Source organism: Oryctolagus cuniculus, chromosome 13 (genome assembly GCF_051225735.1).
Source record: "Oryctolagus cuniculus isolate XC-2025 breed Fujian yellow rabbit chromosome 13, ASM5122573v1, whole genome shotgun sequence".
NCBI classification, from domain to species: domain Eukaryota; kingdom Metazoa; phylum Chordata; class Mammalia; order Lagomorpha; family Leporidae; genus Oryctolagus; species Oryctolagus cuniculus.
This window is the reverse complement of record NC_142879.1, coordinates 100094249-100120434: the sequence shown is the minus strand read 5'-3', so window position 1 is coordinate 100120434 and position 26186 is coordinate 100094249. Positions and strand designations below refer to the sequence as shown.

The window sequence follows — 26186 nt, the reverse complement described above, 5'->3', positions numbered from 1 at the left end:
AAAATATTGAGAAAAATGTGCATTTTCTGTGAAAAATGATATATATTCCTCAAGTTTTTAACAGTATTATTTTAATAAAGAATATAACAATAAATAGTGGATGTCAGAGTTTAAGAAGTAAGTGCATAATGATAAAATTGTGCCAAGATTTTCATATTCAAATAAAGCAGGGTCTTATGATATTTGTATCTGGAAACTCTAAGCTCTAGAATTCTTATTGACATGCTAGATATCATACATACTTTTCTGACGATTTCATCTAACTTGTTCATTATATCCTGCATCTTGCTGTTTAACTTGAGGTAAAACTGTGCCATATCTCTCAGCGATGCCTCTGATTTACATTGCCTTTTCTCAATGTAATCCTGTTGCTGCTGCAGGTGTTTCATATCTACCTGATAAGATATGCATGTTACCATGTTATAAGTCACTTTATTGTTAAATAATGGTTATGTTTCATTCAAAGATACATACAACTGGTCTGATTTTTGTGATGGCTTCACTTACAATTTTTCAATTTTTTTAGGAAGGCAATTAAGTGATAAACATTCCCATAGGACACATACTTTGAATTCTGACCTTTTCCTGAACTAGCAATATGCCACACTATTTTCTCTCAGGATGCTAGCCAGCAGTAGTGATTTGTAGCTCCCCGTCAACCACACAAACACAAGGACAAATGAAGAACACTCTAGAGTGTAACGTGCCACTTAGCTAGCATATTGAGGAAGTCCAGTGTGTTACACACTTTATTGACTTGCATTTTCAATTTAGCAATGAGATTACCAGGGAATCACCATATCAAATGACAAGCAGCATCTGTACTTTAGGTAATATCACCACATATATCACTTCACCTTCTTTTCCTCAATTGTACACATTTTTATTAATTATTGAAATCAGGTAAGACACAAGGTGTTATCTCCCTGCACAATCAGTAATGTATTAGCCAACACTCAGTTCTCTATCTCTGTCCTGATAAATCTGCAACACTTAACAACCTACTGAAGTATCACAGAGCAATGCGTATCTAGTATCTAGAGCTGGTATAATTCTACAGTGTTGAACTATTTTCCTCTTTTTAGTAACATCAGAATTCCTCACACAGTCAATTCTTCGCTCAAATCCTTTGAACAGATTTCTAATTTTTTAAAAAAGTAATTTCCAATAGCTTCTTAGGCCCTATGCAAATATTGCTTCTAGCTTCCTCCTGACCTCAGCACCTACAACTCTCTCCTTTGCTCTCACAACTGTGAATCATGAACTCTGCCAGCTTTCATGTCCCTGAAAACAGGAATCCAATGCCAAATTAACAATCCACAGACAGCTACAATTATCTTTGTACTGGAGAAATTATACCCATTGATAGGAACTCATCCTTGAAATAAAAATAAAAAGCAAATTATTTGTAAAAATGTTCAAACTACATCATAAATGCCAATGACAGAATTAAATCCAATGTAGATTTGGTAAAATTCCCCAAATCAAATCTGTAGCTTGCTTTAGGCAGTATAACCATTCCTTTTTTTTTTTTTTTTGACAGGCAGAGTGGACAGTGAGAGAGACAGAGAGAAAGGTCTTCCTTTTGCCGTTGGTTCACCCTCCAATGGCTGCCGTGGCCGGTGCGCTGCGGCCGGCGCACCGCACTGATCCGATGGCAGGAGCCAGGTGCTTCTCCTGGTCTCCCATGGGGTGCAGGGCCCAAGCACCTGGGCCATCCTCCACTGCACTCCCAGGCCACAGCAGAGAGCTGGCCTGGAAGAGGGGCAACCGGGACAGAACCCAGCGCCTTGACCGGGACTAGAACCCGTGTGCCAGTGCCGCCTGGAGTATAAACATTTCAATGATGTTAAATCTTCCATCTTTGCATTTTCTTGTGTCCCTGATAACTTCTTTCATTAGCATTCTGTAATTTTCATGTTAATTAATTATTTTGGTTAAATTTACTCCTACTATTTGAGGTTGGTTATTGTAAGTGGGATTTCTTTCTTGACTTATCTTTCAGTGAGTTCTACTACTGGCATGTAAAAAAGCTAGTTTTATGTATCTTGATTTTGGGTATCTTCAACTTTACTGAGTTGTTTGATCAGTTCTAACAGCTTTGTGGTGGATTGTTTAGGTTTTCCAACGTACAAGTCATTTGGAAATACGGATATTTTGACTTATTCCTTTCTAATTATGATGTCCTTTCTTTCTCCTAATTGCTCTTGCTAATTTTTCCAACACTATATTGAATAAGAGTGAAAGTACTCAAACTTGTCTTGTTCCAGATATGATGGGAAAAGTTTTCAACTTCTCCCCATTCAGTATGATATACTGAGAGTTGATTTATCATATATAGCTTTAATATTTTTAGGTATGGTTGCATCTATAGCTAACTTACATTTTTATGTAAGGATGCTGAATTTTATCAAATGCTTTCGCTGTGATGACTAAATGGTTTTTGTTCTTCATTCTGTTGATATTATTTGTTTATTGACTTATGAATGCTGAACCACTCTTTCATTTCTAGGAAAAATTCCACTTGATTGTGACATACAATCTTTTTGATGTAGTGTTGGATTCACTTTGCTAGTATGTTGTCGAGAATTTTTGCATTTATATTCATCAAGGATAATAGGTCTGTAGTAGTCTTTTCATGTTGTGTCTCTGTTCAGTTTTGGAATCAGTATGATGCTGATCTCAAAAAGGGTTTGGCAACTACATCCTGTTCAATATTTTGGAATAGTTTGAAAAGTATTGGAGTTAGTCTCACTTTAAATGTATTGCAGAATTCAATAGTAAATCTATCAGGTTTTGAACTTTTCCTTGATAGCAGACTTTTGATTAATCTTTCAATTTCATTGCTTCTTAAGGATCTGTTTAGGCTTTCTGTATCTGGGAATTAACCCATTTCTTTGAGGTTTTCCAATTTGTTAGCATACAGTTGCTCATAGAGGGAGAGATCTTCCATCTGCTGCTTCACTCCAAAAATGGTTCCACAAAGTCAACCCAGGACCAGGTGGAGGCCAGGAGCCAGGAACTCTACCCAAGTCTCACATACGGGTGACAGTGGCCCATTAAACTGGGCCACCTTCCACTGCTTCCCCAAGTGCGTTAGCAAGAACCTGGATTGGAAGTAGAGCAGTTAGGATTGATACTGCTATTCATGGGGTGCCAACATTGCAGGCCACACATTAACTTGCTGTGTCACAACACCAGCCCCAAAGCAGTTTCTTATGAGCCTTTGTATTTCAATAGTATCAGCTTTAACATCTACTTTTTCACCTCTAATGTTATTTACTTGAGGTTTTTTTTTTTTTTTGTAATTTTGGTAGTTTGGCTAAAGATTTATCTACTCAAAAAACATACCTTTTTGTTCTGTTAATAGTTAATATTGTTTTTTGCTTCAACTTCATTTATTTCTGCTCTGATTCTTATTTATTGCCTCCTGCTAATGTCTGGTTTGTTCTTGATATTCTAAATCTCTAAGATGCATACTTAGAACACATTTTGAGACCTTTTTAAAAAAATATGGACATTTAATGCTATAGATTTCCCTCCTAACACTGCTTTTCCCTTGTGCAAATGGAAGGGGGCAATGTGCCTTCCCTTTTCAGAGCAACTTAGTCACTCAGATCCCAGTCAGATCCCTGGACTGGACTTGAAGTCAGTGGAGACTGTGAAATTCTCCCATGGCTAGGGCTGCTCACAGTGGGAGCCACAGCATCTTCTTCCTATCTTATCCCAGCAAGACAGTGTTTCCCAACCAGAAGTCAGTCACACAGATGCAAGGGATGTCCGGTGGCAGTCACTGATGACAGTGGTGTATCTGTTCTCTCCCCTAACTGCCTCAAGGAGTCTGTGTTCTGCCACTTCTCCACAGGAATTTCATTGCCCTGAGAATGACAGGCTCCTTTGTTCCAGTTACTGTGACTGTTACTGTGACCGACATTAGTGAGGCTACTCATTACTCAGTCATCTTGGATACACACTTGATTTTCTTTTTTAATGCAAAGCTTTCACAAAGTCAAGTCATGGATTTCTCCACTTTCTTTTGAATGATTTCCTCTTCCACAGATATGACCTTCTGAGCTTCTGAGTCTCCTGAAGCTCCGTTCAGATGTACACTCAAGTAGGTCAATTGGAGTCAACCAGACTCTGCCTCTATCCCAGTTCAGATCCACTGCTCCACAGCTGTGTCAATGAAATATCTCAACTTGGGTATTCTCTGGTAGAGGGACTCATGGGATGAGAACTTTCTGGAAAACTTACGTTCCAATGAGTTGGATGAAAACTGTTTCTTATTAAACTTTTGATTTATAGGGTAGATTTCAAAATAACTAATAATTCAATGACATTTTCTAACATTTATACAGGAATGTACAGGAAACCTCTCCTTACTTTGAAGCAGCTCAACAGCTATTAGGTACTACAACCAATTTTTGAATGTCTAATTGCTTAACATATTTCTGTACAATTTTATAAAGGGATGCCTTGTGGCATTTTAAAAAGTCCCATAGGAACTGGCACTGTGGCAGAGAAGGTTAAGCCTCCATCTGCAGTACTGACATCCCATATAGGTGCTGGTTCAGGACCAAGGGGCTTCAATTCCAATCCAGCTTCCTGCTAATGCACCTAGGAAAGCAGCAGAAGATGGATAAAGTACTTGGACCCCTACATCCACATGGGAGATATAGAAGCAGCTCCTGGTTCCTGGGTTTGGCCTGGCCCAACCTTGGCCATTGTACCCATTTGGGAAGTAAACCAGTGGATGGAAGAGTTCTTTCTCTTTCTCTCTCTCTCTCTCTCTCTCCCTCCCTCCCTCCCTCCCTCCCTCCTTCTCTTTCTCTATTTCTGATTTTCAAATAAATAAAATCTTAAAAAAGAAAAAGTCCCCTTACCAATATGCTTTCATTTCACATGTATAGAACTGAGTTCTTACAGGTCTAGAGAAAAACAATCCTTCAATTTTCCTAAGACATCCGAGAGATCAAACACCACAAATGTTCTAAACCAAACAAGCATGTGAATCTGTATAATGCAACTGCACTCTAGCTATTGTGCCTGAAGACAATTAATTAGTAGAAACAACTACTTCATTGTTCCATATTAGTGCTTCATACAATCTTGTGACCTTATACCCTACTAAAGGAAAACATGAAGGATAAGGGAATACTGTTTTTGTTATAAATAGTTGTAAAGCATTGACTATTCATCAATAAATTAGGATCCTAGACTACACAGCCATCTTTTCTGAGACTGACCTAAGTCAAAATAAAGGCTGATATAGATTAATGGGGAAAAAGTTGATTTCTTAATCTGCAGTGCTCAGGGCATTAGGTAACTTTACAAGGCCCTGCAGGAATAGTCATTGCTATGTATCCCATGATATTTCTTTCATTTTAAAATACAAAGAGAAAAACATATTTCTTGGGGTTAAAAAGTCCACTCAAAGGCCTAGTATCCATTCTTGTTAAGAAATACAGTTTATGAGGTTAATGTTGTCACATAGTGGGTTAAGCTGATGCCTACACTGCTGGATCCCTTATGGGTACCAGTTTGAGTCCCATCCACCCCTCTTATGATCCAGATCCCTGATAAGGCTTCTGGGAAAGCAGAGGAGGATGGCATGAGAGCTTGGGCACGTACACCCATGTGGGAGACCTGGATAAAGCTCCTGGTTCTTGGTTAGAGGCTTCAGCCTGGTCCAGCCCTAGTTGTTGTATTCTTTTGGGGAGTGAATCAACAGATGAAGCTTGCTTGCTTGCTCGCTCGCTCTCTCTCTCCCCCTCTCACTCTGTGTGTGTGTGTGTGTGTGTATCTCTGCCTTTCAAATAAATCTTTTAATAAAAGAAATATAACTTGGGGCTGCGCTGTGGCACAGCAGGTTAACACCCTGGCGTGAAGCACTGGCATTCCATATGGGTGCTGGTTCAAGACCCGGCTGCTCCTCTTCTGATCCAGCTCTCTGCTATGTCCTGGGAAAGCAGCAGAAGATGGACCAAGTCCTTGGGCCCTTGCACCTGTGTGGAAGACCCAAAAGAAGCTCCTGGCTCCTGGCTTCAGATTGGCGCAGCTCCAGCCTTTGCGGCCATCTGGGGAGTGAACCACCGGATGGAAGACCTCTCACTCTGCCTCTCCTCTCTCAGTGTAACTCTGACTTGCAAATAAATAAATAAATCTTTAAAAAAAAGGAAATATAACTTACAACATCACAATAATTTAGTCTTAAAATCTCACTGCTTTAGATTATGAAATATTCAGAATTCTAGATTGCATCGCTGCTGTCATTTCTTGGCATGCCAAAATATATTAACAATTAGCAGGGACTCCAAGAGATAGTTATTATCAATTCCCATAGTAGCCTTATACATAGTAGACAAAAGGTGAATGATTGACTTACTGAAATTAGTCTGAAAAGGATTTCCTGAAGATTTTTAATTTCCCTTGCTTGCTTTAGTATTGTATCTTTCAACTCACGATTTTCCTGATCATGCCTAAAATACATATTTTAAATTAATGATTCTCACAGATCAATTTAAGAAAATATATTTCAGAATAAATATCTGAAAGTGTTATTATGCAAATTCTAGAAATTTGAAGTCAATTTCTTGGCAAATATATCATTATTCTATGTTGCTTTGTCAATAATGCACAAAATTTAGGGATAATGTGCAAAAGCTATGCATTTCAGAATAGTTTAATGCTAAAAGTTTTCCATGCTTTACTCAGATGTATTTATGTTTAAAATGATATAATTCTCATAGTACATAGCATATATGCTTTAGAAAGACTCGAGTTATTTTGAATGGTTGTTTGAATTATACTTTTCCAGATGATCCTGAATTTTCTCAGTGTTTTGTACCACCGCCTTTTGTTCATCTTCTGATTCTTGGAACTACAACAAAGAATTAAAAAAAAAAAAAAAACATGAGATTTACCAGTATCTGGTATGAATCTGGGAAGTACCTGGATTTATGACTAAAATTTCATTAGAACATAGCAATGACTCTTCCTTTTCATCTTATTCATGACTACATTTATGCTATAACTTCAAAGCTGAGTTGTGCCAACAGGGATGCTATGACCTCAAATCTAAAACAGAACTGTCTGGGCCATTACAGAAAGTTTATAGTCTTCTGCTCAAGAAAATGACACAGGAGTAGACTTGGTTTTGATTATGTTCTATCAGAAAAATTCTCAGATTTACAATATTGGCCAGTTAAAGGAATGGAAGATTACCTTATGGAAAATAGCTATAATTTTGAAATCCAAGTACTATGAAATCAACTATAATTTTAAATATTCATATGTGCAAATGACCATTGGTATCCCAGAGATCATAAAAATTAACATGATGTTATAGACAACAAATGTTCAATGGAATTTTTCAGTGGCCACACCAACAATGAAGCCAGAGTGCCTGGATTCTGGCTCCACTATCTGTGTGACCTTCAGCAAATTCATTTGCCCTGTGTTAGTTCTTCACCTGTACAATGGAAATAATAGTGTCTACTTCACTTGAAAGTGGGAGGTATTAAATTAAAGGTATATGTAAAGAACTTCAAAGAAGATGTGTCACATAGTCAGGGAAATATTTCAATAGCATTATTATTATTGAATTCATGTTTGAATAAAATGACATATTTGGGAAGGGGAGCGTAGCAATAGAAGTGATCTCTTATAAAGTGGTACTGAATCCTTCATACCAAAGTGGCAGCAAACTGGGAGCATGAGGCCTAGAATACATTGCCAGCTCATTATAAAGCTTTCATTAATTTTATTAGCCACCCATCCTTTATGCAACTTATATTTTTTTTTTTTGTGATAGGCAGAGTGGACAGTGAGATAGAGAGACAGAGAGAAAGGTCTTCCTTTTGCCGTTGGTTCACCCTCCAATGGCCGCCGCGGATGGCGCGCTGCGGCCGGCGCACCGCGCTGATCCGATGGCAGGAGCCAGGAGCCAGGTGCTTTTCCTGGTCTCCCATGGGGTGCAGGGCCCAAGCACCTGGGCCATCCTCCACTGCACTCCCTGGCCACAGCAGAGGGCTGGCCTGGAAGAGGGGCAACCGGGACAGAATCCAGCGCCCCGACCGGGACTAGAACCCGGTGTGCCGGCGCCGCTAGGTGGAGGATTAGCCTAGTGAGCCGCGGCGCCGGCCTGCAACTTATAATTTAAAAATTACTTTTTTCTGTAAACTCAGTGGGCAATAATAATGAAATACAATATAAACAGGACTCCGAATTCGAGTAGCACATATCTTACATGGCCATAAAAATTGGCCTAAATGTACTAATGAAAAGACCAGACTCTATAGCTAAATCAAATTTCCAAAATCACTCTTCATTCTCAGGTTGCTCTAGCAAGCAATCTGAGGATAGAGTGGTGCTCCATGGTTTGGTGTGTAAGAAAATGTATGACTTTTCCACTGGTAAAGAGCTGTAAAGCTACGAGTCCCAGCTCTGGCTATATAATAAAGGGAAGCAAACTTCAGATTTTATATTCTCCCAGTGAGTAGAGCATTAGCATTTTATAGAACAATTCTCCAGAAACAGGATTAAGTATTTGAATATTGTACTTAATTGCCTAAAATGTGTTTAGAAGAAAAGCTTCATTCATTCATTCATTCATTCACTCATAATGTTCCTGTCAGTGTCTCAAGAAACACAGATGGAATGGCACAAAGTACTTAATTTTAACTTAACTGTCCAACTGTAACATTTTCAATCTACACATTTATATCACATATGTCCACTTAGGCAAATTTACAGCACAACTGTCACTGTAGACAAATTATCTATTATGCAGATAAGTAAAAGCAATATAAACTTAAAGGCCACATTATTCTCCATAAACTAGATGACAAGTACTGAAAAGAGAAAAATCAATGAGAACACAGAACATCCCATCAGTGAAAGGACCTCTGGAGTAGGGTCTGAATACAATGAGTACAGATCAACAGAAACTAAAACAGCAGTGTGAAAAAGGAGGAAGGGGGGGGAAACTGGCCAGAGACATTCACTTTACTGGCGTCCACAGGCAGAGAAGTAAAAAGCATATTCCATACATTAACTTGGAAATGAATGTTCATAGCAATAGCGTTAATAATAGTCAAAAAATGGAAACAGTGTTCTATCAACTGATGAAATGTTTATCAACTGATGAATGAATAATTCCTACAAAGAACTGTATTCTGCACAGTACAATATTATTTGAAAAATAATAAGAAGTATTGATAGATTCTATACCATGAATTGACCTTGGAAATGTTAAGTGAAAGAAATCAGTCATAAAGGGCTGCATATTGTAGGAATGACCTTATTTAAATGAAATATCCACATCAGGCAAATCATGAGACACTAAACGTACATATTTGGTTGCCTAAGGACTAGGGAAGAGATAGGAGCTAAAGGCAGGATGGGTGAATTATAGAAGGTTTTCTCTCAGGATGTTAAAAGCTGTTCTAAAATTGATTGTGGTGCTGGTTATCCAACTCTGGGAATATACTAAGGACACAGAGCTACACTTATTTGGATAGGTGAGCTCTATGGTGTTACATGAACTATACAGATAAGAGTGTTCAAAACAGCATTTTTAAAAGTTTGTGGAAGGTCCGGCACTGTGGCGCAGTGGGTTAATGCCCTGGCCTGAAGTGCTGGTATCCCATATGGGCGCCGGTTCCAGACCCAGCTGCTCCACTTCCTGTGCAGCTCTCTGCTGTGGCCTGGGAAAGCAGTAGAGGATGGCCCAAGCCCTTGGGTCCCTGCACCCATGTGGGAGACTTGGAGGAAGTTCATAGCTCCTGGCTTCAGATCAATGCAGCTCCAGCCGTTGCAGCCAATTGGGGAGTGAACCACCGGATAGACTACCTCTCTCTCTCTCTCTGCCCCCCTCTCCCTCTCCCTCTCCCTCTCTCTCTCTCTCTTTCATCTCCTCTCTCTGTGTAACTCTGACTTTCAAGTAAAATACAATAAATCTTTAAGAGTTTGTGGGGGCCGGTGCCGCGGCTCACTAGGCTAATCCTCCGCCTAGCGGCCCGGCACACCGGGTTCTAGTCCCAGTTGGGGTGCCGGATTCTGCCCCGGTTGCCCCTCTTCCAGGCCAGCTCTCTGCTGTGGCCAGGGAGTGCAGTGGAGGATGGCCCAAGTGCTTGGGCCCTGCACCCCATGGGAGACCAGGAAAAGCACCTGGCTCCTGGCTCCTGCCATCGGATCAGTGCGGTGCGCCAGCCGCAGTGTGCTGGCCGCGGCGGCCATTGGAGGGTGAACCAACGGCAAAGGAAGACCTTTCTCTCTCTGTCTCTCTCTCTGTCTACTCTGCCTGTCAAAAAAAAAAAGAGTTTGTGGGAAATGATCTTAAAGATAAGTCAATTTTGGTGCAAAAAGTTTTGAAGTTGAATGGCAATATGTAGATGATAAAGTCTCTCAACTTTTAGGAGGACTAGTGCAAAATCTGCAACATTCTCAAATATAAATACTATCTTTAGAAAGAATTTAAGTGTAAGAAAAATGGCAGAATAAGATGGTGTAAGAAGTTATCATATTGACAAAATTGTCTTAATTATAATAAAATATTTTTTTAAAAATTACGTTCACTGTGATTTTTATTCTAGTGCACATTCTTTAACCAGTATAGAATTCATTGACATGCTAATTTTCATATATACTTGTCTTTGGGTTTCCCTTAATATCTTCTTTATATACTTTATTTCATCTGCTGACTTAAAGCAGTAAATTCTTACAGCCTCCTGTCACTGCTCTGATACAGGATGTGCTTTTTGTTATCAGCCCATTGATGAAGGTGGCTCACCACTTCTTGAGAAGACATTTATATTACTATTTTATAAATCATTTTATGATCAAATTGTCTTAATATTTACTTCTAAGTTACATACAAATGGTCACAAACAGACTTGTGATTGTTTCTCTTCAATTTTTCAGACTCATGATGGCATAAAAGTGATACATATTCCATAGACAACATACTTCATAACTGAAGCTAGTAATTTCTACAGTGTTGAACAATTTCCCTCATTTGCATTATAGACCAAAATAAAATCAGAGATTCTCTCACTTTCAATCCTCTACTTAAATCCTTCCAAGAGATTCCTATCTCAGAACAGCACTAAAATTTCAATGACATTCAAAGCCTAGCTGGCCTCATCTCCACCTTCTTTCCTGATCTCAGCTCCTATAACCCTCTTGCCTATTCTCCCCACAACTGCTTTTCATGAAATTGGCTAGCTCTCATGAAACTGAAAATGGGAATCTATTGTAACCACAGACAGTTACAATTATATTTGTGGTGGACCCTGAAATGAAAATAATAACCAAATTCTTTGCTAAAATGCTTAAATTAAGAAAATCATAAATACCTGAGAGAAAATTGATTCAAATATAATCGGTAAAATTCACCATATTTGTACCAAATCTGAACTTAATATAAAGGAGCTGCTGTTAAAGAATTAAGTCATAAGAATACATAAATTGAGAGTGAAATAGTTTTACATTTAAATAGAACTGGCATGAATTCAAATAGTACCAACTAGAATACAGAAAAATCTACAGAGGAAAAGTATTATGAGATATCTTATCACTCATCATCAAATTCTAAAATGAACTTTCAAGGTAATCCACTTAATAGAACATCAATTTCAAAATACTCCCTTTAAGCATGAATAATTCCCTTGACTTCATCATGGTCTTAAAATCTGTAATTAGTATAGACAAATATTTTTTGGAGATGACTCTAAGAGCAACAAGGAAAGTAGACAAATTGGGTTATATCAAATACAGAAACATCTACACAACCAAGGAGGCAATCAATCAACAGAATGAAAAACATCCTACAGAATGGAAGAAAATATTTGGAAGCTACTTACCCAACCAAAGATTAATATCCATAATATAAAAAATTCAATAACAAGAACAGCAACAAAACAATCCAGTTAAAAGATGAGTGAAGTAACTGAATGCAGTTCTTCAAGGAAGAAACACAAATAGTCAATAAATAATATCACCAGCCATCAGAGAATTGAAAATCAAAGCTACAATGAACATCACACCTGTTAGAATGGCTAATATCAAAAATGCAGAAGGTGGAGGGAGCCAAGATGGCGGAATAGTGAGGGTGCGCACCGATAGTCCGGGAAAATTTAGTTTAATAAAAGGGGAGTTACGGTAGCCCCAGAAAAAAGAACCAGGAAAATATTGCAGAGGAAACCCTTCTGAATTGAGTGCTCGTGAATCGGAGGACCTACTGGGAGAACAAGGTCGCCCACTGCGCGGAAGCCGAGCCGCGGGACCGAGCTGCGCAAGCCGCAGGGTCTACGCGCCAGTGCTCGAAGGGGAGTGTGTGCCACACAGACAACAGCGGGGAGACTTGGGACGTCCAGGGCTCCGAGTCCACACATTGGCGCTGGAAGGGGAGCAGACCTGCGTGGAGAGCGTGGGAGCCCACAGTTCGGGACACCAGCGGCAGACTCAACACACCAGCGCTGGAACGCGAGGTGAGCCGAACCTCAATAACCCGAGACACCGGCAGGCAAGCGGAGAGAGGAGACTAGAGGGAACGACCCCCGGGGGGGGGGGGAGAGAGGAAAAAAAAAAAAGGTGACTGGTACGGACACGGGTTTCTCTCTCTTCACTCACCTCTCAAGGGCGAGCAAGACAAAGAGCAGGCGCCATCTTGGACATACGTCATAAGCAGAGCGACCTCAGGTCTGCACCGGCCCTGAGCCTAGCAGAAAAACCTGACTCTGGGCGGGGCAAATTAACAGGAGATTAGGACCTAGTAAATTTGTGGTGCTACTGAACTGAGACTGTGAAAAAAGAGACGGTGGGGGAGAGAACTCACGGAATTCACGTGAGCACTCTCCAGAGACGCTACAATTCCGTAACTTTGGCAACCCAGTGGGAGACTGAAGGAGAATTTGAGCCCACTCTGAGGGCCGAACAGATTCCCTGTGTGGTCCTTGGGAAAGAGCTTCCGATCTCTGGCTCCTGTGGGTATATCATTTGCCTGCTAACTACCTCCAACTTCGTTCAGCTGTGCAGAATAACTTCCCTTTTGAATCAAAAAAAAAAAAAAGAAAGAAAGAGAGAGAGAGAGAGAGGTTTACCACGCCTAACCTGGGAGTGTCACCTTTGGCACACCAAACAGAGCTCTCAGGCCACACCCATCTCAAGCCCTAAGGCTCCATCAAAAACAGATAGTCCACTTAATCTAGAGTCATAGTATAACAAGAAAAAGCACCATAGTGAAGAAACCAAATATCTCCAATATGCCAAATAACAAACGCAAAAACCAAGGTAATAAAAACAAGGAAGTCACCATGAAGCCCTCAAATGTAAAAGACACCCCAATTCAAGATTATGGAGGGAGGGCGGAGCCAAGATGGCGGAATAGTGAGGGCGCGCACCGATAGTCCGGGAAAATTTAGTTTAATAAAAGGGGAGTTACGGTAGCCTCAGAAAAAAGAACCAGGAAAATATTGCAGAGGAAACTCTTCTGGATCCAGTGGTCGTGAATCGGAGGACCTACTGGGAGAACAAGGTCGCCCACTGTGCGAAAGCCGAGCCGCGGGACCGAGCCGCGGAAGCCGAGCCACGGGACCGAGCTGCGCAAGCTACAGGGTCTGCTCGCAAGTGCTCAAAGGGGAGTGCGTGCCACACAGACAACAGCGGGGAGACTTGGGACGTCCAGGGCTCCGAGTCCACACATCGGCGCTGGAAGGGGAGCGGACCTGCGTGGAGAGCGTGGGAGCCCACAGTTCGGGACACCAGCGGCAGACTCAACACACCAGCGCTGGAACGCGAGGTGAGCCGAACCTCAATAACCCGAGACACCGGCAGGCAAGCGGAGAGAGGAGACTAGAGGGAACGACCCCCGGGGGGGGGGGACTTCACCAAGCTAACTGGAAGAGAGAGAGAGGGGAAAAAAAAAAGGTGACTGGTACGGACACGGGTTTCTCTCTCTCCGCTCACCTCTCAAGGGCGAGCAAGACAAAGAGCAGGCGCCATCTTGGACATACGTCATAAGCAGAGCGACCTCAGGTCTGCACCGGCCCTGAGCCTAGCAGAAAAACCTGACTCTGGGCGGGGCAAATTAACAGGAGATTAGGACCTAGTAAATTTGTGGTGCTACTGAACTGAGACTGTGAAAAAAGAGACGGTGGGGGAGAGAACTCACGGAATTCACGTGAGCACTCTCCAGAGACGCTACAATTCCGTAACTTTGGCAACCCAGTGGGAGACTGAAGGAGAATTTGAGCCCACTCTGAGGGCCGAACAGATTCCCTGTGTGGTCCTTGGGAAAGAGCTTCCAATCTCTGGCTCCTGTGGGTATATCATTTGCCTGCTAACTACCTCCAACTTCGTTCAGCTGTGCAGAATAACTTCCCTTTTGAATCAAAAAAAAAAAAAGAAAGAAAGAAAGAGAGAGAGAGAGGTTTACCACGCCCAACCTGGGAATGTCACCTTTGGCACACCAAACAGAGCTCTCAGGCCACACCCATCTCAAGCCCTAAGGCTCCATCAAAAACAGATAGTCCACTTAATCTAGAGTCATAGTATAACAAGAAAAAGCACCACAGTGAAGAAACCAAATATCTCCAATATGCCAAATAACAAACGCAAAAACCAAGGTAATAAAAACAAGGAAGTCACCATGAAGCCCTCAAATGAAAAAGACACCCCAATTCAAGATTATGAGGATGATGAGATAGAAGAAATGCAAGAAGCAGATCTCAAAAAATTGATAAGAACATTAAGAAGTTCTCAAAAACAAATTCTTGAACTACAGAAATCCTTAATGGACAAGATAGAAAATCTCTCTCGTGAAAATGAAATATTAAGGAGGAATCAAAATGAAACGAAACAACTAGTACAACAGGAAACTGGGATAGTGACTGAAGTGAAGAATTCAATAGATCAAATGAAAAACACAATAGAGAGCCTTACAAACAGAATGGGAGAAGCAGAAGAGAGAATATCGGACTTAGAAGACAGAGAACAGGAAAGGATACAGTCAGACCAAAGAAAAGACGAGGAAATTAGAAATCTAAAACATATTGTCGGGAATCTTCAGGATACTATTAAAAAAAACAACATTCGGGTTCTAGGAGTTCCTGAAGGCATGGAGAGGGAGAAAGGATTAGAAGGCCTTTTTAGTGAGATATTAGCAGAAAATTTCCCAGGTTTGGAGAAGGACAGAGAAATCCTAGTACAGGAAGCCCACAGAACCCCTAATAAACACGACCAAAAGAGATCCTCACCACGACACGTTGTAATTAAACTCTCCACAGTGAAACATAAAGAAAAGATCCTAAAATGTGCAAGAGAGAAACGTCAGATTACTCTCAGAGGATCTCCAATCAGACTCACAGCTGACTTCTCATCAGAAACTCTACAAGCTAGGAGGGAATGGCAAGATATAGCCCAGGTACTAAGAGAGAAAAACTGCCAGCCCAGAATATTATATCCTGCAAAGCTATCATTTGTGAATGAAGGTGAAATAAAGACTTTTCATAACAAACAGAAATTGAAAGAATTTGTCGCCACTCATCCAGCCCTGCAAAAGATGCTTAAAGATGTGTTACACACAGAAACAAAGAAACACGGTCATCAATATGAAAGAAGGTAAAGGAAGGAAACCAAGGAAGGAAACCTCACAGCAAAAGATCACAGGGAATTCAAAGCATATATTGGAACTTATCTTTGGCAAATGGCAGGGCAAAGTTACCACTTATCATTAGTCACATTGAACGTGAATGGCCTGAACTGTCCAGTTAAAAGACACCGATTGGCTGATTGGGTTAAGGAACAAAACCCATCTATTTGCTGCTTACAAGAAACACATCTTTCCAACAAAGATCCATACAGACTGAAAGTGAAAGGCTGGAAAAAGATATACCATGCCAACAGAAATGAAAAAAGAGCAGGCGTAGCCATCTTAATATCAGACACCATAAACTTTACCACAAAAACCGTTAAGAGAGACAAAGAGGGACACTACATAATGATTAAGGGATCAATTCAACAGGAAGATATAACAATTATCAATGTATATGCACCTAACTACAGGGCACCGGTTTATCTAAAAGATTTGTTAATGGACTTAAAGGGAGACTTAGACCCCAATACAATAGTACTGGGGGACTTCAATACTCCACTCTCAGAAATAGACAGATCAATAGGACAGAAGATCAACAAGGATACAGTAGATTTAAACGACACTATAGCCCAAATGGATCTAACAGATATATACAGAACTTTCAATCCTACAGCTAAAGATTTTTACATTCTTCTCAGCAGTACATGGAACCTTCTCTAGGATTGACCACATACTAGGCCATAAAGCAAGTCTCAGCAAATTCAAAAGAATTAGAATCATACCATGCAGCTTCTCAGACCATAAAGGAATGAAGCTGGAAATGAAAAACTCAGGAATCCCTAGAGCATATGTAAACACATGGAGATTGAACAACATGCTCCTGAATGAACAATGGGTCATAGAAGAAATCAAAAGAGAAATCAAAAACTTTCTGGAAGTAAATGAGGATAACAGCACAACATACCAAAACTTATGGGACGCAGCAAAGCAGTGTTAAGAGGAAAGTTTATATCAATAGGTGCCTACATCAAGAAATTGGAAAGGCACCAAATAGATGAGCTTTCTGTTCACCTCAAGGATCTAGAAAACCTACAGCAAACCAGACCCAAATCTAGTAGGAGAAGAGAAATAATTAAAATCAGAGAAGAAATCAACAGGATTGAATCCAGAAAAACATTCCAAAAATCAGCCAAACGAGGAGCTGGTTTTTTGAAAAAATAAAATTGACACCCCATTGGCCCAACTAACTAAAAAAAGAAGAGAAAAGACCCAAATCAATAAAATCAGAGATGAAAAAGGAAATGTAACAAGAGACACCACAGAAGTAAAAAGAATCATCAGAAATTACTACAAGGACTTGTATGCCACCAAACAGGGAAACCTATCAGAAATGGATAGATTCCTGGACACATGCAACCTACCTAAATTGAACCAGGAAGACATCAAAAACCTAAACAGACCCATAACTGAGACAGAAATTGAATCAGTAATAAAGGCCCTCCCAACAAAGAAAAGCCCAGGACCAGATGGATTCACTGCTGAATTCTACCAGACATTTAAAGAAGAACTAACTCCAATTCTTCTCAAACTTTTCAGAACAATCGAAGAAGAGGGAATCCTCCCAAATTCTTTCTATGAAGCCAGCATCACCTTAATTCCTAAGCCGGAAAAAGATGCAGCACTGAAAGAGAATTACAGACCAATATCCCTGATGAACATAGATGCAAAAATCCTCAATAAAATTCTTGCCAATAGAATGCAACAACACATCAGAAAGATCATCCACCCAGACCAAGTGGGATTTATCCCTGGTATGCAGGGATGGTTTAATGTGCACAAGACAATCAATGTGATACACCACATTAACAGACTGCAGAAGAAAAACCATATGATTATCTCAATAGACGCCGAGATAGCATTTGATAAAATACAACACCCGTTCATAATGAAAACTCTAAGCAAACTGGGTTTGGAAGGAACATTCCTCAATACAATCAAAGCAATCTATGAAAAACCCACAGCCAACATCCTATTGAATGGGGAAAAGTTGGAAGCATTTCCACTGAGATCTGGTACCAGACAGGGATGCCCACTCTCACCACTGCTATTCAATATAGTCCTGGAGGTTCTAGCCAGAGATATTAGGCAAGAAAAAGAAATTAAGGGATACAAATTGGGAAGGAAGAACTCAAACTATCCCTCTTTGCAGATGACATGATTCTTTATTTAGGGGACCCAAAGAACTCTACTAAGAGACTATTGGAACTCATAGAAGATTTTGGCAAAGTAGCAGGGTATAAAATCAATGCACAAAAATCAACAGCCTTTGTATACACAGACAATGCCATGGCTGAGGAAGAACTTCTAAGATCAATCCCATTCACAATAGCTACAAAAACAATCAAATACCTTGGAATAAACTTAACCAAGGACGTTAAAGATCTCTACGATGAAAATTACAAAACCTTAAAGAAAGAAATAGAAAAGCATACCAAAAAATGGAAAAATCTTCCATGCTCATGGATTGGAAGAATCAATATCATCAAAATGTTCATTCTCCCAAAAGCAATTTATAAATTCAATGCAATACCAATCAAGATACCGAAGACCTTCTCAGATCTGGAAAAATTGGTGCTGAAATTTATATGGAGGCACAAGAGACCTCGAATAGCTAAAGCAATCTTGTACAACAAAAACAAAGCCGGAGGCATCACAATACCAGATTTCAGGACATACTACAGGGCAGTTGTAATCAAAACAGCATGGTACTGGTACAGAAACAGATGGATAGACCAATGGAACAGAATTGAAACACCAGAAATCAACCCAAACATCTACAGCCAACTTATATTTGATCAAGGATCTAAAACTAATTCCTGGAGCAAGGACAGTCTATTCAATAAATGGTGCTGGGAAAATTGGATTTCCACGTGCAGAATCATGAAGCAAGACCCCTACCTTACACCTTACACAAAAATCCACTCAACATGGATTAAAGACCTAAATCTACGACCTGACACCATCAAGTTACTAGAGAACATTGGAGAAACCCTCAAGATATTGGCACAGGCAAAGAATCTCTGGAAAAGACCCGGGAGGCACAGGCAGTCAAAGCCAAAATCAACTATTGGGATTGCATCAAATTGAGAAGTTTCTGTACTGCAAAAGAAACAGTCAGGAGAGTGAAGAGACAACCGACAGAATGGGAAAAAATATTTGCAAACTATGCAACAGATAAAGGGTTAATAACCAGAATCTACAAAGAGATCAAGAAACTCCACAAAAACAAAACCAACAACCCAATTAAGAGATGGGCCAAGCACCTCAATAGACATTTTTCAAAAGAGGAAATCCAAACGGCCAACAGGCACATGAAAAAATGTTCAAGGTCATTAGCAATCAGGGAAATGCAAATCAAAACCACAATGAGGTTCCACCTCACCCCGGTTAGAATGGCTCACATTCAGAAATCTACCAACAACAGATGCTGGCGAGGATGTGGGGAAAAAGGGACACTAACCCACTGTTGGTGGGAATGCAAACTGGTCAAGCCACTATGGAAGTCAGTCTGGAGATCCCTCAGAAACCTGAAGATAGCCCTACCATTCGACCCAGCCATCCCACTCCTTGGAATTTACCCAAAGGAATTTAAATTGGCAAACAAAAAAGAGGTCTGCACCCTAATGTTTATTGCAGCTCAATTCACAATAGCTAAGACCTGGAACCAACCTAAATGCCCATCAACGATAGACTGGATAAAGAAATTATGGGATATGTACTCTTTAGAATACTATCTCTGTGAGTGAGATCTCAGTGGAAAGAACAGGTCTTCAAAGAAGGAGGTACCTTTCTCTGAAGGGAGGAGAGAACCTCCACTTTGACTATGACCTTGTCTAAACAAGATAAGAGTCGGAGAACTCAGAGGGATTCCATAGCCTTGGAAACTCATGACTGGAGCATAGGGAGATTACTGATGCCATAGACAGGAGTGTCAGTTGGTAAAGTCAACAACAGGAGTCACTGTGCACTTACTCCTCATGTAGGATCTCTGTCCTTAATGTGCTGTGCATTGAGATTTAATGCTATAACGAGTACTCAAACAATATATTTCACTTTGTGTTTCTATGGGGGTGCAAACTGTTGAAATCTTTACTTAATGCATACTAAACTGATCCTCTGTAAAAAAAAAAAAAAAAAAAAAAAAAAAAAGAAATTATCAACTCCCAACTTGACTCTCACTGGGATTAAACATGACAATAGGTCTGATCTGATTTCATCATCATTTAAAAAAAATCATCTATTATTTTTCACTTTATGTTTATGTGTGGGAGCAAACTGTTGAAATCCTTACTTAATGTATACTAAGCTGATCTTCTGTATATTAAGATAATCGAAAATGAATCTTGATGTGAATGGAAGGGGAGAGGGAGTGGGCAAGGGGAGGGTTGTGGGTGGGAGGGACGGTATGGGGGGCAAGCTATTGTAATCCATAAATCGTACTTTGGAAATTTATATTCATTAAATAAAAGTTAAAAAAAGACAAAACAAAAATGTATGCCACTGGAAATTGTAAATCAGATATATTCACAATAGCAAGAGAGATTAAAAATTTAAAATGAAAAAAAAATTACCTTCAAATAGGCAGAAGAAACAAAGGATAGGCAGTAGGACTTGATTATGTCTCAGGGATTTACCACAGAAAATGTATGCAAAAAACCCACCATCATCAAAGCAAACATATTCTACCATGCATGTCTAGGTTTTATTCTCCATTAGGTGATATGTTTTGGAAAATTTCATTCTAATAGCATTAGCACTTAACGACAGAGCACTAATCTTTCTAAAAATAAAATTTAGTATTTAGATTCTCAAAACTCACCAAACCAACTGGAAATGTCTAGTTGTAAAACAACAATGTTATGCTCAAGTCAGTTTCACATCATAAATGATAATCTATGACTAATGTCAGTAGGCAAATTCCAATTCTAAACACTACTGGGGATTGCCACTGTGATTTTCAACTGTGTTGACATTCATCTTATTGCTGAATTGTAGGCAAATTTCTTTGGCAACATTTACATATCAGTTAATGCCACAGGAAAAACTGTTACATTAATTTAGCATCTCAAAACTGCATTAGAATTACTTAAATACATTTTCTAATAGATTCTACAATAGGAAAGCCTCCAAACATGCCTATTAACAAAATCTGTTCAAAGAAAGCGAACTATTAAAGAATCAAGACACGTATCTCACATGAACTACTTAAATTTAATTGTATAAGTTACAGCTAAATTCACCAAATAATTTAAAAAGTCCTTAAATAAAAGCTGATGTTTTTAAATAAATTTCTTTATAATTTACCTAACTTTATTATAATTCACAGCTATTTAGCCTGAATTTTAACATAAAATGTCTAAATCAATCTTCATGTGAGTTATTAAATGCAACTCAATATGCACTGCTTTCTTTAGAAAATATGTACTAAGCACCATCATGTACCAAGACTCACAAGCAATAACTCCAGCAATATATGTCATAATTCATCTTCAGAATAATTTTTGGGTTGCTTTAAATAAAGATTACACATCTGTGTGTGTGTCTGTGTGCATACACACCTGTTTAGGTATGTGTGTGTATATATATATTTATGTATATATCTTGAATGAGGAGGACATTATATGTAACAGTGATTCAAGTCAGAAACATAAAATTTTTATCAAAGATTAACTTACCTGGGTCAAATTGTTTTTTGAAGTCCTCGCATCCATTTCTAGTGTTCTATGTGTCACTTCTTCTTGTTTCACTTCTTCTTTATGATATTGCTTTTCTTTTCTTCTTAACTGTTCCCTAGGTTTTTTACACAATATATCAGTATTGGTCTCTTTTTCTTGTTTTAGGTAAAAACATGCTTGTTTCAAAATTCATTTTATTAGAAATTAAAAGATTCATTGTATAATCTTACACTACCATGCAGCTTATACACTCTAATAAAATTTATGTTCTCAAATATCTTCTTATAACATTTCATTTAAATCTCTTCTTCAAAGGACAGAGTTGAAAGTTAGCTGTGAAAGCACATTCTTAAAACAAAAAAAAAAATAGCACATTCTTGAGACTGGTATTGTGTAGTGTGTCAAGCTACCGCCTGTGATACTAACACCCCGTGTGGCCACAGGTTCCTCTCCCAGCAGATGTACTTCCTATCTAGCTCCTTGCTAATGGCCTGGGAAAGCAGCACAAGGTGACTCAAGTATTTCAATCTCTGCTGCCACCTATTTGGGAGACCTAGAAGAAGCTCCTAGCTCCTGGCTTCAGCCTGGCTCAATCCTGGCCATTGAGGCCACCCACAGTGAACCAGCAGCTTGCTCACTCGCTCACTCGCTCTCTCTCTCTCACTCTTTCAAATAAATAAATAAATCTTTGTTATCAGAAATTACATTCTGATAATTGATAAGATTCTGTTACTTGCAACTGATAACTGTTATCAAGAAAGGAATTTTGAAATTATCCAGTAGAGTTATGAGTTGAAAATTACCTCTTCCTCATCCATTCATAATTACATCTCCATTAGGAAAGGTAATTTAGAATTAACCAATCTTTAATGAATTTTTTAAAAAAAAGATTTATGCATTTATTTGAGAGGCAAAGTGATATATAGAGAGAAGAGACACACAGAGAGGTCTTCCATCTGCTGGTTTACTCTCCAAATGGCCACAACAGCAGGAGCTCAGAGGATATGAAGGGAGAAGCCAGGAACTTCTTCCTTATCTCCCATGTGGGGTGCAGAGCCCCAAGCACTTGGCACCTTCTAATGCTTTCTTAGGCCTTAAGCAGGCAGCTAGATCAGAAGTGGAGCACCCAGGACTTGGACCAGTACCCATACAGAATGCTGGTGCTACAGGCAGAGGCTTAACTTACTATGCAACAGTTCTGGCCCTTAATGAGTTATTTTTTATAAACACCTTTATATAGTTATTAGAACTACAGTTTCAACTTTATCAAATATTACACGTATCCTTAAAAATTATTTAGAGTGTAAGACAGCCTATAATTTATACATGCCTTTTACATGATACACACAGCTACTGATTAATATCATCCAAGGGTAAAGAGTATATGTGTCACTTCATATAATTGATATTTTTGGTAGTATTTTCAACTTAATGAATATTAAAATTCCATAAACAATTTCAAAAAATGACATTGTTAATTAAGCAAGGGTGCTACGTGCTTTCAACATAGAACATGAAACGAATTTTTGCATGTAAAAAAGAGAAATGTTCAAGAAACTAATCAGAGATTACTTTCCAGTTTTCTGTCATCCCATGCATGTTAAAATAAGTAAATTTCAAAGTCTTCAAAGGTTAAAAAAACTGTCAACTATATATCTGTTGATGGAAGTATAAGCTTATGTACTTTCTTGACAAAAATTTAGAAATATTAACCAAGCATTTAAAAAGGTTTCCTCAAATTTAGCCATAAAATCCATATTGAAGTATTTATTCAAAGTCAAGCACTTGGAATATAAAGAAATGTTTATATAGAAGATGTTTGTTGCAGCATGACTTATAATACAACAAAACATAAACTCAAAATACAATGTTCAAAACAAATCATGAAACTTCTATATGGTGTGCTTCTATGTAACTAAGATTACAATCTGAAGAAGATGTATTGAATTATTACAAGCATTCACACTTAAGAACTTGTACATTATTTGCAATTCTTGTGAATTTCACACTTCCTAAGAGTAAGAAGTTTCTACCCTGTAAAATCCCAGAATATCTCGGATGGTCAAAGATGAAAAATCCTCCACAAAATACCAGCTCATTGAATCCAACAACACATCAGAAAGATCATTCACCCAGACCAAGTAGGATTTATCCCTGGTATGCAGGTATGGTTCAACATTTGCAAACCAATCAATGTGATACAACACATTAACAAATTGAAGAAAAAACACATTATTATCTCATCGGATTTAGAAAAAGCATATAATAAGATATAGCATTCTTTCATGATGAAAATCTTAAGCGAACTGAGTATAGAAGCAACACTCATCAATACAATCAAGACAAACTATGACAAACCCACAGTGAGCACCTTATTGAATGAGTAGAAACTGGAGGCATTCCCCCTAAGATCTGGAACCAGACAGGAATGCCCAACTCTTACCACTGTCATTCCATATAATCATGGAAGTTTTAGCCAGAGCCACTAGGCAAGAAAATAAAACCAAAGGAATACAAATTGGGAAGGAAGAAATCAAACTATTCCAATTTGCAGATGACATTCATATTTAGGGGATGCAAAAGACTCCACTAAGAGACTACCGAAACTCATAAAAGAGTTTGGTAAAGTGGAAGAATATCAAATTAACACACAAAAATCAAATCAATAGCTGATCTATACATAGACAATGCCATAACAGCTACAAAAATTCATACCTTCAAATAAATTTAACCAAGGATGTCAAAGGTTTCTATGATGAAAATTACAAAACATTAGAAAGTGAAATAGAAGAAGACATAAAAAGTAGAAAAATCTTCGATGTTCATGGTTTGGAAGAATCAAAATCATGAAAATGTCTGTACTACCAAAAGCAATTTACAGATTCAATTCATTCCTAATCAAAATACCCATCAGATTTTTCTCAGATTTAAAAAGAATGATGCTAAAATACATAAGGAAACACTAGAGACCCTGAATAGCTAAAGCAATGTTAAACAATAAAAAAAAAAGCTGGAGGCATCACAATACCAGACCTCAAGATATACTATAGGGCAGATATAATATAAACACATTGGTGCTGGCACAAAAACAGATGTATAGACCAATGGCATAGAATAGAAACTCCAGAAATCAATCCATGCATCTACAATGAGCTTACTTTTGACAAAGAAGACAAAATCAATCCCTGAAGAAAGAACAGTCTCTTCAACAAATGGTGTTGGGGAAACTGGATCTCCTCATGCAGAAATATGAAATAAGACCCCTACTCTACACTTTACACAAAATTCCACTCAAAATGGATCAGGAGCTAAATCTATGTCTCAATCCCATCAAATTAATAAATAACATTGAGGAAACTCCATAGTATATTGGCATAGACAAAGATTTCTTCGAAAAGACCCCAGAAAAGCACAGGCAATCAAAGCCAAAACTGACAACCGGGATTGCATCAAACAGGGAAGCTTCTGTACTTAAAAAGTAACACTCAGCAAAGTGAAGAAGCTCCGACAGATTGAGAGAAATATTTGCAAATTATGCAACTGATAAAAGATTAATATCCTCAGTTTATAAAGAGCTCAAGAAACTCAACCACAACAAAACAAAAAATCCAGTTAAGAAATGGGCAAAGGACTTTAACAGGCATTTTTCAAGAGTGGGAATTCAAATGGGCAACAGGCACTTGAAAAAATGCTTAACATTCTTCATTTTGATTTATTTGAGGACCATAAATTTCATGGATTCCATACATACATATTTAGGAACATAGTGATTCTACCCACCCTCCATCCCACCCATACTCCCACTTGTCTTCCTCTTCCCCATCCTCTTTCCATTCTTATTTTTCACAAATATCTATTTTCAGTTAACAAACACATAAGATTAACCTTATACTAGTTAAAGAGTTCAACAAATAGTATGAAGGAATAAAAATTAGTATGAAGCACAGTACTGACCCAGTAGAGTCAGGCATTCATGGCTACAATTTATTTTATTTATTTATTTTTTTTTGACAGGCAGAGTGGACAGTGAGAGAGAGAGACAGAGAGAAAGGTCTTCTTTTGCCGTTGGTTCACCCTCCAATGGCCGCAGCGCGCCGTGCTGATCCGAAGCCAAGAGCCAGGTGCTTCTCCTGGTCTCCCATGGGGTGCAGGGCCCAAGCACTTGGGCCATCCTCCACTACACTCCCTAGCCAAAGCAGAGAGCTGGCCTGGAAGAGGGGCAACTGAGACAGAATCCAGCACCCATACCAGGACTAGAACCTGGTGTGCCGGCGCTGCAAGGTGGAGGATTAGCCTGTGAGCCATGGCGCCGGCCCATGGCTACAATTTATTGGGTTAAAAAAGTTTTAAAAAATCAGTGAAATGCAAATCAAAACCACAATGAGTTTCACTCCAGTTAGAATGGCTCTCATACAGAAATCAACAACAATAAATGTTCACAAGGATGTGGGGGTAAAGGTACCCTAATCCACTGTTGGTGGGAATGTAAACTGGTGCACCTGCTGTAGAAGATAGCATGGAGATACTTCAGAAATCTCAATACAGACCTACCATATGATCCAGCCATCCCACTCCTGGGAATTTACCCAAATGTAAAGATACTGGCAAATGAAAGAATAACCTGTACACCATGTTTATTACAGCTCATATGAAATGAACCAAGATGTCCATCAACTGAAGACTGGGTAGAGAAATTATGCTATAAATACACTATGGAATAATATACTGGGGTAAAATGAAATAATTTCTTTTGTTACAAAATGGATGTAACTAGAAATGATTACTTAGAGTAAAAAGCTTATCTCAAAAAAGACAAATACCTGTGTTCTTTCTGATCTGTCATAACTAATAGAGTA

At 38.9% G+C, this 26186-nt stretch overlaps 1 protein-coding gene across 1 annotated transcript in view; it reads right to left on the bottom strand.

The window, feature by feature from the left end:
- The window catches only part of LOC149122803 (uncharacterized), a 104184-nt gene that overhangs the window by 47885 nt on the left and 30113 nt on the right, over positions 1 to 26186 (bottom strand). Inside the window, exons 9-12 of the mRNA XM_089311845.1 lie at positions 21331 to 21445; positions 6810 to 6880; positions 6386 to 6479; positions 243 to 395 (exon numbers count right to left, since the gene is read on the bottom strand). Coding sequence (XP_089167971.1) covers positions 243 to 395; positions 6386 to 6479; positions 6810 to 6880; positions 21331 to 21445 — 433 coding nt within the window. The remainder of the gene's footprint in view (positions 1 to 242; positions 396 to 6385; positions 6480 to 6809; positions 6881 to 21330; positions 21446 to 26186) is intronic.